Source organism: Salvelinus sp. IW2-2015, linkage group LG4q.1:29, assembly GCF_002910315.2.
Source record: "Salvelinus sp. IW2-2015 linkage group LG4q.1:29, ASM291031v2, whole genome shotgun sequence".
Classification (NCBI taxonomy): Eukaryota; Metazoa; Chordata; class Actinopteri; order Salmoniformes; family Salmonidae; genus Salvelinus; species Salvelinus sp. IW2-2015.
In genome coordinates, this window is record NC_036842.1 from 58,962,912 (window position 1) to 58,976,658 (window position 13,747).

The 13,747-nt window shown below is 43.8% G+C and overlaps 1 protein-coding gene across 2 annotated transcripts in view; it reads right to left on the reverse strand.

Annotated features, from left to right (window-relative positions):
- Nucleotides 1-13,747, reverse strand: part of LOC111962245 (transmembrane protein 117) — a 78,908-nt gene that overhangs the window by 19,926 nt on the left and 45,235 nt on the right. For both annotated transcript variants that reach the window (XM_023985186.3, XM_023985187.3), the window contains exons 4-6: nt 6,743-6,842; nt 5,448-5,545; nt 274-433 (exon numbers count right to left, since the gene is read on the reverse strand). In XM_023985186.3, the coding sequence (XP_023840954.1) occupies nt 274-433; nt 5,448-5,545; nt 6,743-6,842 (358 nt within the window). The remainder of the gene's footprint in view (nt 1-273; nt 434-5,447; nt 5,546-6,742; nt 6,843-13,747) is intronic.

The following is a 13,747-nucleotide window of genomic DNA, read 5'->3' on the forward strand; positions in this document are numbered from 1 at the left end:
TGGCTGGGTAGGGGGTTGGCTGGATAGGGGGATGGCTGGGTAGGGGATGGCTGGGTGGATGAGGGGTAGAGATATAAATCAGAAGCAGCAGTGGGTGTGTAGTCATGCAGGCTCTGACTGATCAAACGTCTCCCTCTCTCGCTCTCTCAACCCAGTGCCGCAGTGCCCCTGTGACTGAGGGAGGGGTGAGGAACGGAAGAGATAAAGGGGAAAAAAGAGGGGGAAAGTAATGGAGCCCAGCTAGTTTTTAATTGGCCATGGGGGAGCCCCTACCTGCATGACAATGAGCAGGTCAAAGACCAGGATGAAGGAAGCCAGGAAGGCCCTGGAGACCTCGTCGCTAGGCAGAAAGCCACGGTTCAGGTTGTCCCAGCTGATCCAGTCAGTACTGATGACCAGCAACACCACCGACGTCAGAGTGATCAGGACCGTCCTGGAGGAGTGAGGAAGTAGAATTGCATTAGTTTCCTGTTAGTCACGTGGGTCACTCCACAGATTTACTAATTACCACTTTATTAGTCCATTTGTTACAGTGGACAATGATAATTTGTCTTCTGCTCATTTCTCTAAAGTACACAACATCAATACTATAATAAGAGGAGCTCATCATAGGTATATGTAAATATTGACATTGGTTACTAATTCTCTTAGGTATCATTTTATGTTTATCTGTGTGTTATTGACTTTGGATTTAGCAAAACTCTATATTTTGCTCTTCTTTGTACTTGTTTCAATGTCATTCAGTAATTATTACGTTGGTGTTGTGTGGGTTGTTCCATCCCCATGGTAACTGGCTGCATTGCAGATAGCTAGCGCCAAGCCATATCATGTTTCAAATGTTGTTTTTTTACAATTCTAAAGTGGATTATTTTTCGGCACTGTTATTGTGATTTATCCAGATTAATTGCTGAACAATTTCAAGATACATTCCTCAACATATTCATCAATTATACTTTCTCCTCAGTATTTGAGATGATGGCTCGTCAGAGTACAAATTGATTGTGACCGTCAGACTGGAGGCATCCATCAACAAGACAAAGGCTTCCAGAGTAGCCACTGAGACTACAGGTATCTCCCTTGCATCCTAATAGAGGAACAATCAATTGAAGAGTGTGGCTTTTAATTTCAACGTATTAGTCATTCATACGTATGAAGAGTTTCATTCCAAAACTCGATATATCAATTTTCAGAAATGTTGGTAAATTAGCTTTTATTGTTTAAAGAAATTATGAAAGATATTGGTGAGTTTTCACTATCTAATCATGGCATGGGGTTGTTCAATGACAGCCATGTACGGTATTTGTTTCAAATCTATCACTTGACGGTTTGCTTTCAGAGAGACAAATTATCATGTTTTTTTGTTGCAAAACGCTATATATCTGCCTACATCTCAGAGAAATAAGTAGAACTGCAGTCAAATGTAACAAATAACTACATTTTGTATAAAGAAATGTACAAATGATACATTTGTGACATCAATATTTATATATATATATATATATATATATATTATTAAATACAGTAATATGAAATCTATATGTAAAACATTTACATTTGACATTTTAGTCATTTAGCAGATGCTCTTATCCAGAGCGACTTGCAGTTAGTGCATTCATCTTAAGATAAGTAGGTGAGACAACCACATATCACAGTAAAATATACAGGATACAAACATTCCATTCCAGCTAAACAATGGACATACTGTATAGCAGTTTGCACTTTTTTTTTTATCATACACATCTAAAATCTATGAATTCAAAATCACTCTGACAATACCACGCTGTTTCAACAGTGTTGATATTTTTACATAACATAAGCTCAAATATCCCTGTCCCTGAAATGAGCCTAGTGTCCTCTTCCTGTTCAATAACCACTAGAGCATTAGGGGCATAGAAAAMGGCATCAAGCTGTAATGTTTGACTGGCAGTAACGAACAACATTCATGTTGACCTGGTGGAGTGACCGTGTGAAATACAGTTGAAGTCGGAAGTTTACATACACCTTAGCCAAATACATTTAAACTCAGTTTTTCACCATTCCTGACATTTAATCCTTGTAAAGAATTCCCTGTCTTAGGTCAGTTAGGATCACCACTTTATTTTAAGAATGTGAAATGTCAAAATAATAGTAGAGAGAATGATTTATTTTCCAGAAGGCTTTTTATTTCTTTTCATTCCAGTGGGTCAAAGTTTACATACACTCAATTAGTATTTTAGGTAATTCGCTTTAAATTGTTTTAACTTGGGTCAAACGTTCAGTAGTCTCACAAGCTTCCACAATAATTGGTGATTGCCCATTCCTCTGACAGAGCTGGTGTAATGAGTCAGGTTTGTAAGTTCCTCCTTGCTCGACAACACTTTTTCAGTTCTGCCACACAGTTTTCTATAGGATTGAGGTCAGGGCTTTGTGATGGCAACTCAATACCTTGACTTTTGTTGTCCTTAAGCATTTTGCCACCTTTGGATGTATGCTTGGGGTCATTGTCCATTTGGAAGACCCATTTGCGACCAAGCTTTAACTTCCTGCGATTGTATTGCGATTGTTTGGCTATCATATACTCCACATAATGTTCCTCCCTCATGATGCCATCTATTTTGTGAAGTGCACCAGTCACTCCTGCAGCAAAGCACCACCACAACATGATGCTGCCACCCCCATGCTTCATGGTTGGGATGGTGTTCTTTGGCTTGCAAGTCTCCCCCTTTTTCCTCCAAACATAACAATGGTCATTATGGCCAAACAGTTCTATTTTTGTTTCATCAGACCAGAAGACATTTCTCCAAAAAGTACGATCTTTGTCCCCATGTGCAGTTGCATACCGTAGTCTGGCTTTTTTATGCCGGTTTTGGAGCAGAGGCTTCTTCCTTGCTGAGCGGCCTTTCAGGTTAAGTCGATATAGGACTCGGTTTACTGTGGATATAGATACTATTGTCCCTGTTTCCTCCAGCATGGCGGTTTTTGAGCAGTGGCTTCTTCCTTGCTGAGCGGCCTTTCAGGTTATTTTGATATAGGACTAGTTTTACTGTGGATATAAATATTATTGTACCTGTTTCCTCCAGCATCTTCACAAAGTCCTTTGCTGTTGTTCTGYGATTGATTTGCACTTTTCGCACCAAAGTACGTTCATCTCTAGGAGACAGAACGCGTCTCCTTCCTGAGCGATATGATGGCTACGTGGTCCCATAGTGTTTATACTTGCGTACTATTGTTTGTACAGATTAACGTGATACAGTGAGTTATAAGTGAAATATCTGTCCGTAAATAATTGTTGGAAACATTTCTTGTGTTATGCACAACGTAGATGTCCTAACCAACTTGCCAAAACTATAGTTTGTTAACAATACATTTTTGGAGTGGTTGAAAAACAAGTTAATGATTCCAATCTAAGTGTATGTAAACTTCCGACTTCAACTGTATCTAGGCCAGTGATCGCTCCCTTGTGATGAGCATTATTGGACACAGTGTAACAGCTTGATTGGGTCATAGCCCTTGCTCTGTCTCAGTGAGGTAAAGACAAGTGTMTGTGTGTGTGTGTGTAAAGGCAGGGGTATAGCTGGCCCTGTGACCTTGTTATGTCCATTGATTTCCTCTGCCTGTTTTTCTAATTAAAGGTGTTGACACTGAGCGGAGGAAGATTAACAGCCCTATTGACTCTGTGTGTAACTGTGTGTAAACCCTAGAGGTTAAGAGCGTTGGGCCCGTAACCTAACTTTCGCTGGTTCGAATCCCTGAGCCGGCAAAGTAGAAAAATGTGCTGTTCTGCCCTTGAGCAAGGCAGTTAACCCCCAACAACAACTGCTCCCCGGGCACCGATGACGTGGACATCAATTAAGGCAGCCCCCCGCACCTCTCTGATTCAGAGGGGTTGGGTTAAATGCGGAAGACACATGTCGGTTGAATGCATTCAGTTGTACAACTGACTAGGTATCCCCCTCTCCCTTTCCTTCACACCTCTCATCCACACAGGGCTTTGTCTGAATAACCATACATTAATACATGTATGCATGCTAATGCACACACAAATACTCATGAACCCTAGCACCCACACACACACGAACCCTAGCACCCACACACACACGAAACCTAGCACCCCACAACACACACGAAACCCTAGCACCCACACGAACCTAGCACCCCACATGAACTCTAGCACCACACACACAAACCCTAGCACCCACACACCCACAATGAACTCTAGCACCCACACACACAAAACCCTAGCACCCACACACACAGACCACCTAGCACCCTACACACACAACCAGAACTCTAGCACCCCACACACATTGAACTCTAGCACCCACACACACAAACCCTAGCACCCAACATACAAACCTAGCACCCACACACACACACATGAACTTAGCACCCACACACACATGAACTCTAGCACCCACACCACACAAACCCTAGCACCACACACCCACATGAAACTCTAGCACCCACACAATGAACTCTAGCACCCCACACACAACCCTAAAGCACCCACACATGAACTCTAGCACCCACAACACACAACTCTAGCACCCACACCACAAACCCTAGCACCACACACACAAACCCTAGCACCCACCACAAACCCTAGCACCCACATGAACTCTAGCACCCACACACCACACATGAACTCTAGCACCCACACACACATGCAACCCTAGCACCCACACACACACGAACCCTAGCACCCACACCCACACACAACCCTAGCACCACCACACACACAAACCTAGCACCACACAACACAACCTAGCAACCACACACATAACTAGCACACACACACACAACCTAGCACCCACACCCACACACACACACACACGAACCCTAGCACCCACCCAACCGAACAAACCCTAGCACCCACACAACAACCCTAGCACCCACACACAAACCCTAGCCCACCACACACAAACCAGCACCCACACACACAAACCCTAGCACCCACACACATGAACTCTAGCACACACACACACGAACCCTAGCACCCACACACCCACACACACACGAACCCTAGCACCCACACACACACACGAACCCTAGCACCCACACACACAACACACACACACACGAACCCTAGCACCCACACACACCAACACGAACCCTACACCCACACACGAACCCTAGCACCACACACACACACACACACGAACCCTAGCCACCACAACACGAACCCTAGCACCACAACACACACACACACACACAACACGAACCCTAGCACCCACACACACACACAAACCCTAGCACCCACACACACACACACACACACGAACCCTAAGCACCCAACACACACACACATGAACCCTAGCATCCACACCACACACACATGAACCCTAGCATACACACACACACATGAACCCTAAGCACACCACACCAGGTGATTAAACCCACACACATACACACACTGATCGTGCTCAGAGGCAGCATATTGTATGCATTAGACTGGAGACAGTACCTACCAGAAGAGGATTATCCTGTGGTTGCCTTGTTTCCAGAACCTTCTGGCAGCTTTGCCCCAGTCTGGGTAGTGCTGGTCCTGGAGCATCATGTCAGTGACCTGGGAAAGACCCATAAACGAACATGCTGTGGGTTGCCAGTACAGCACCAATATTAAGACTAAACTCAAACTGAGATGGCATTTTCAGGTATCCTGAATTTTTGGAATGATCTCTGAATGAAGCTCAAATATTAAAAAACACAGAATTCTGACACTCGCAGACAAGAAATGGAATGAGATTGTGTTATTTCATTTTGAATACAGTGTCAAAATAGATGGTTAGAATTTGCCCTTCTGCATATGGAACGCTGCAATGGAATGGCATAATCAATTCAAATGGCATTGCTTTGTTTTTATTCCTATTCTATAGTCAATCATTAAAAGTAATCTAAGTTTATTTTCTTTGGTCAAAGACAATTTACATTTTAGAGGATTGTATGCACAACTACGCAAATCCAGACGTTCGGAGAAGGTACTTCATTGAGGCGAGGGTACATTTTGAATAGGCCACATCTCCTTCTATCAGATAAAGTGGAGAAGGATTTGGTTGAGAAAAATCWGGTAAATCTTTCTGGCATGAGCAGTGTTGCAAAAACAGCCATTTCCTGCTCACTCATCTAGCGATGACACATTCTGAAATATCTGTTCTGTCGAGAAGGTGGACACACAGAGGTCGTCTTGAAAGTGCCTCGTTGAATTAATCGAATGTAAAAACCCAGAGAGTAATGTCTGGATTCAGCAGTTTGCCTTGCCCGTCCTTGCTCTACCTCCCTCTTCCCCTTCTATATCCCCCCCTCTCTTCCCTCCCCCTCCCCTCCCCCTCTCTCTTCCCTCTATCCCTCTCCTCCATATCTCCTCCCTCTCTCCGCAGTGTGTACAGTGGAATACTAATGGAAACTCTGAGGAAGCTTGTCAAGTTTTCTCCCCGTGGGTGTTGTGTCAAACTCCTTTCTCTTCCTCCACAGGCAGTCCTATCCCAGATCCCAGCGGAGCTCCATCCTCTCTTTATGTTGACAAATGAACAGGGATGGGCTGGTGTTGAGGCACCCCTCACTGTCTCTCCTCTGCTCTACTCTACTCCTCGCTGTGCCGCTATGTCTCTCTGTGTTTCCTGTGACCTCGCACTGTTGCTCTGTTCCTGCTACTTCTGTTTGATCTGGCTTGGGACCAGGTGCTAAGGGTATAAACCCTCATCTTTGTGCTGATATTCTAGTTGATTCTAATCAGTGTTGGGCTACTACTGGGTTGTTCTCTTACCATCCATGCAGTCACAAAGTCCCCCATCCACGTCCCCACTGCTGCAATCTTCATGAAGCTCTCGTTCCTGATACCCATGTACTCTGTCACCATGTGAGGCCTAGAAAGAGAGATATATATATAGAGAGGGGGGGGGGAGAGAGAGAGTGAGATAGAGACAGGGGCAGAAAGGTAAAGGAGAGGAAAAGAGAGAGGTAGAGGAGGGAGGGAGGAAATGGAGGAGAGTCAACAGAAAATAGGAGAAACAGAAAATGGGCACTGTGGCTGCTAAGTGTCATGATGCTAACTGTCAGATCCCATCCATATCAAGCTGGCCCTGTGAAAACAGTGTGTGGCAGGCAGCTCTACCTTCAAGGGGCCCTCAGGGTTGTAAACAATTTACACTGAACTGCTGTGAAATTTATTCAGCAATACCATTCATTTGGCCCTAATCTACCTCCCTAATTTTTATGAATTTTCTTCCCATTTGGCAAATTCGTACCAGTGTCTAGGTGAATTTAAATCAGCATTATCCAAAAGCATGAGACGACACCGTTACTTGGCGACCGGCACCATCCCTGATACACAGGGCGTGGAGGAAGCCATTTAAGGTATACGGTTGGTCTTTGGTGCAGGGAAAAAGATGTCATGCATTCGCTAGAGTCCTAGTTATCCATCCTCTATCTCCTCTTGTAGGTAAAGACGGGATGGGAGGCTTTTGTTCAGGGACTTCAGTCATCTTCCACTGGGAGAAACTGGGTCACAAGCCTTGTCTATGCAACTATCTACCCACCGCTCCTGAAAGAGGAGAAGAAAAGGGGGATGAGGGAGGGAGGGAGGGTGTTTGATCTCCTGGCAGCGTCTTAGAGGCTGTGGATCAGATGAGCCTCCTCCCTCTCCTCCCCCACCCCCCACAGGTCACTGCCTCATGAATAGAATAGATGGGCTGGCATGAATATGGCTCTGTAGGTTTTCCAGCGGGTCGTTTCTGAAGTCAATAGCTCCAATCACCCTTGTTTGGCTCCGTGGCTGTTTTCCAACTTGCCACGCAGTACCCATGAAATATTTCTTAGACTATGTGGACAGAGGCATCTGGAAAATGACAACCACACCTGTTTTACTTTCGTGTGCATTTATTTAACATGTTATCAGTGGGTACAGTGACTGTACATAGACATTGGCTTTGTGAATGAAAATACAACGGGCCACACTTAACCAACTCTTTCAAACCGGTATAGGATTATCCCATTATATCCTATTAGGCAGAGCTTAGGCAGGTTTAAATGAAAGCTAATAGGCATTCATTTCCAATTAATCATAATTGCTCCTCCCTTTTCTCACCCATTCACTCACAATTCCCCTTATTAACAAAGCATAATAAAGACAAATGGACCTGGGGCAGAACTGCCATTATTAGCTATGGAAAAACCACTAAACCCAAATGGCACTTGTTTTCTTCTGCTGTTTTCTTGTTCTTTGAAGTCATGAAAACGAGCAAGTTTTGAGAAATACTGTTAGGCAGCTGTATAAAATATGATCGGTTGTGGTATCATTTCTTCCTAGCCATAACTTTGTCACACTTTTCATACTGCGTATGCTCTGTGTAGTTTGGGCGGGTGTCTTCCGAAGTTAAATGAGATGACAGAGTAAAAATGCTACTGTCCTGTTTCAAGTGTCTCCTATAAATCTATTACAAACCACTGACCCCAAGTAGCACCTGTTTTCTTGTCCCCGTATAGATCATCTCTGTCGTCATGAACACAGACAGTTTGTTCAAAAAATACAGTTAAGCAGATGTATTAAGGGTATAAAATAAATCATATGGCATCAATAATCTATTCATTAGGCCTCTGTGACAGGGCTTCATTAATGGAAATGTGAGGGGCATGGGTGACTTATCACCTTGCTTCGCATGATTAAAAAATAAAAATAAAAAAAAACTTGATTCGATTGGGAATTTATACCTGTATTAAGTTAGCTAGATGCTCAGCAGCTTGTCCCCGGTCCAGTTGCCTAGGAGATCCCACAGGGAGTTGTTTACCTGCCGCAAAATTATAATCGATTGACCTGGAAACGCTGTCTAGCCCCAGTTTAGCCTTAAAGGGCCATTGCAGCCGTTTTTATCTCAATATCAAATCCTTTCCGGGCAACAATTAACTACCTTACTATGTTTTCAATTAAAATAGCCAAAAAGAAACAAAAATAGCTTCTTAGCAAGAAGAAATTTCTCAAGCAAGAATTTTAGGACTGTCTGGGAGGGCTCCGAGTGGGGAGGGGAAAACCGAACATTGGCTGTTAGGCTATTGGCAGAGAGGTTTGTAACTCTCTTTCTTATTAGTCTAATAACTAGTTTACCACATGGTGATGTCACCAGGCAAGCCAGAACTCCATCCCACCAAAACAGGCTGAAATTTCAGGCAGTCTTTTCAAACAGCTCTTAAACTAAAAAGGCATTATCATCATTTTCACAGTATTATTCCAACAATAGTGTGGAAATATATATACAGTATTCTAAGTATTCACACCCATTGACTTTTTCCAAATTTTGTTGTGTTCCATCCTGAATTTAAAATGGATTAAATTTAGATAAACACTTTAGAGAGAACACTCCACCTCTCTCCACCTCCTCCTCCGTTCTCTATTTGGTCAAACCTTGTACCTCTTCTGTCAGGCAGCAATGCTTTCAATGTTTTATTTGGTAAGCAGAAGAGCACAAAGGAAGAGTTTTGGGAATCTTCTCTCAGCGTGATTAAAGGCAGCACTTTCTGACTTATTCATGCTCGCTGAAAATTTGATGGCCTGCAAGACAGATTACCTAATGAGAGGGTTCACGGCAGAGGTGGAACATCAGTACACTAGCTGCCGCACCCCCCCCTTCTCTGACACACATGAAAATATTGTACTATACATTTGTTGAGTGCCTGTAATTATTCTATTCAGCTTACATTTTTTTATTCTTATTGTTGTCACATTCGAGGGGGAACCTGCAAGTAAGCATTTCATTGTACTGTGTACACCGTAAACTTGAATTGACTAGACTTGATTAATCAGATCCGAAATGGCTCCCTCCTGGTAGAGCATCAGTACTGTAGCTACCATGAATAATCAGATCCAAAATGGCTCCACGTGAAACATCAGCACAGTAGTTCCATGAATAATCGGATCCAAAATGGCTCCTCGTGGAATAACAGTACAGTAGTTCCATGAATAATCTGATCCAAAATGGCTTCTATGGCTCAAAGCAGTGCACCAGTTACGTCTCAATCTACCCTCTCTATCGAACGCAATTGGGTTTCTAAGACATCACTGTGATAGCTTGTACTCCACTGAGTCATCAAATACCGCCTGGCCTTTCCTTTCTCTTCCCTGCTCCTTCTCTCCACTAGTTTCCCAGCTTGTTTCTTCTGCTTGTGTTCTAAATCTCATGGCTAGTGACCCTTTAGGAAGCTGGCAGGTGTGTAGCCTCTGAAAGCCTTGGGGGTGTCTAGCCTTCTCCAGTACACAGATATGGCATTGAATCCTCTGTCATCCACATTGAGATGTTTTCTTGTGTCCTCTGTGTGTACAGTACATAAGAGTACACATCGTTGGGGACTGGAGAATGGTAAACCGAATGGTAAACCGAAAAACATAAAGCTGTCATGTATGGCCTCTCCTATCACTAAATCAAAACAATACATCCCCCTCTTTTTTTAGTCAGAGCGACATGAGCCCACATATTGTATTAAACTTCCTCCAGATAGAGTTCTCTAGTCTCTTATCCTCCACTGGCTCATACAGTGGGAGTGAATTACCAGCAGGCACTTTGCAGGCCACCACCAGTATCTGTCCAKTGTATCAGTTTTCCATTACACTAGTCCTAAATTAAGTCTGCTAGTCCTAGAAGCAATACATCCACTTGACTTGGCCTTTACATGGTTAGAAGTGATAAAACACACACACACACACACACACACACATGCACACGCAAACAAACGCACACGTACACACGCATACACACAAAATCAACTGTGAAAGATTTTATGAAAAATTATTGCTTGTTGATGCATTGAAATGTTTCAAATGTTGATTAAAAGTTTCAAGTTGTTTGATGTCCCTCAAGGGAATATTGGTTCTACACTGTGTGTGGAATTTAGACATTTCAGTACAAGTTTTTTTAAATCATATTTTATGGAAAATTGTCAAAGAATTTATGGCACAGTCCTTGCAAAACTGCACAGAAACAAACTGACACTGTGTTAGGCTTTTTCCCATTTGCAATTCCCAATGGACGTCCTGACACAGTTGTCAAGGTTACTGCGTTGTTCTGTTGACAGTAGCTGTCTGTATGTCTCTGAATGAGGATGACCTGTTAGAAGCCAACTCCCAGTGAGGCCCATCCCTCTGTCCCAGATAACAGCAGGAGAAGCTGAGCTGATAATGCTGAGGTAATGCCAGAACTGTCTGTCTATGTGGTAGAATCTGTAACCTCTTTCAAATCAAATCAAATTMTATTTATTTGTCACATGCGCCGAATACAACAGGTGTAGACCTTACAGTGAAATGCTTACTTACAAGCCCTTAAGCCCTTAACCAACAATGCAGTTTTGAGATAATAGGAGTTAAGAAAATGTTTTACTAAATAAACTAAAGTAAAAAAAGAAGAAAAGAGAAACAATAAAATAACAGTAGTGAGGCTTTATACAGGAGGTGCCGGTACAGAGTCAATGTGCGGGGGCACAGGTCAGTCGAGGTAATTGAGGTAATATGTACATGTAGGTAGGGGTAAAGTAGGTAGCCTAACGGTTAGAGCGTTGGGCCAGTAACCGAAAGGTTGCTAAATCAAATCCCCAAGCTGACAAGGTAAAAATCTGTAATTCTGCTCCTGAACAAGGCAGTTAACCCACTGCTCCTAGGCCGTCATTGTAAATAAGAATTTGCTCTTAAGACTTGCCTAGTTAAATATATATATTTAAAGTAACTATGCATAGATAATAAACAGCGAGTAGCAGCAGCATAGAAAAGGGGGGGGCCAATGCAAATAAACAAAGCTGTTTTATAGGTGCATGTGAGAAAGAGAGAAAGAAAGAGTAATAGTGAGAGTTTGTGTGTTTTATTTACCACAACAACATGAGCAGCAGTTCACGGTGCACACTTAGCATCGAGGTCTCTCCACCCCCTGGTCATGGTCCTGTTTGCTCTGTCACGCCGCCAGTACTCCGGGAATCTCTCCCATCTCTCTCAGTGCGATCAACAGGAGGGAACATAAATCCCATAACATGCCATTTATTCTGCCTTTTAAATAAGTCTCTGGCATTACGCCCGCTCAGCTAGACAGACAGACAGACAGACAGACAGACAGACAGACAGACAGACAGACAGACAGACAGACAGACAGACAGACAGACAGACAGACAGACAGACACTTGCACAGAGGAACACAGAATGATGGTGGTAAACAGAGACGAGGCTCTTATGTGTTTGCTATAACCCTGCTCAGTCAAGTGGGTGGCTGCAGTCATCTGCCTCTAGTCCCTTCATCCCCTCCCCCTCCCTCTAAAGGGCGAGGAGAAAAGAGCCACCAGCCAGCCCCCCCCCCACGCAGCCAGCCCCCCTCCCCCACGCAGCCAGCCCCCCCCCCCCCCCCCCCCCCCCCCACCGCACCAGCCCCCCTCACGCGCAGCCCCCCCCCCCCCCCCCCTTCGTCCCATGCAGTGGTGTCGCCTGCTCCAGCAGAGTCCCCGCTCATCCACATTAGACATGATTAATGTGAGAGGAACCACACACTGGGCTGTCTTAATTCAATAACACTGCCTAATTAGGGTCTGCTTTCTGCCAGTAATGGTGGCGTAAAATGTCAGAATGGGATTGGGCGGCGTGACCGAGCGCCGGTGAAGGGCATCAAACTCCCTGGGCGGTCACACTCCTCTGCTTTCATGCAAACCGCTCCCTAATCTGAAAGTTACATTAAAAAGGTAACGCTTACTTTCAAGGGGTCGTTACTGCAGTGCAATTACATATGTAATTATATGTAATTACACTGTAACAGGTATTGTGTTTAATTGTAATCATTCATAGTTACACTGTAACAACATGTAACTGCTGGTAATTGCAGTCCGTAATTATAGGGGTGTAACAACGACTGCTTGTTACCGTGCTTGCTACAAAAGTTCAAAAGTCTCCGACAGCATCCCAACGGACCATAATTCAGCCTGCACAAACCACGTGATAAGCTTTAGCCAATTGAAAACCAACCACCTCAATGACATAACTCTGCAGACACATCCCGTGTGATGGATGAGGCCATCTAGACACGAGCAAATTGTGAAGGTGTTTGGTACAAGTCAAATAAGGTCATTCTGGTTAGTCTACAGCCCTTTAGCGACTCAAAACATTTTTTTATAGTACTCGTTATGGATTTATGAAACAAGGCAACAAATTTCAATATCAGGTTATATATRTTGTATAGGTAAAGATGGATGGAGACAAAGGCAGGTACGCTTACTGGAGTCCCTACAGAGGAGGCCGCTGACAGCTCTGATAAGGTCAGGCTCATAGCAGATCAGGATGTTGAGGAAGAGGACCATGAAGGCATTGGTTGATTTGCATAGGCCTAATATACAAAACATTAGGAACCTTCCCAATATTGAGTTGCACAGTGTTCAACAGGGATGCTGGCCCATGTTGWCTCCGATGCTTCCCACAGTTGTGTCAAGTTGTCTGGATGTCTTTTGGGTGGTGGACCATTCTTGATACACACAGGAAACTGATGAGCGTAAAAAACCCAGCAGTGTTGCAGTTGTTGKCACAAACCGGTGTGCTGGCACCTACTAACATWCCCCGTTCAAAGGCACCTACATATATTGTCTTGCCTATTCACCCTCTGAATGTGATTTGTTACAGCTGACTGGGCTGTGAATGTGTGGTTGTTTCCATGTCTGTTCTTTTGAGACAACGTAATTTGCTGTGATCACAGAGGTGTTAGTGGCTTGACAGTGAATGAGCTGAGAGAGAAAGGTCAATGTCTGTGATCATATAGTTTCTGTG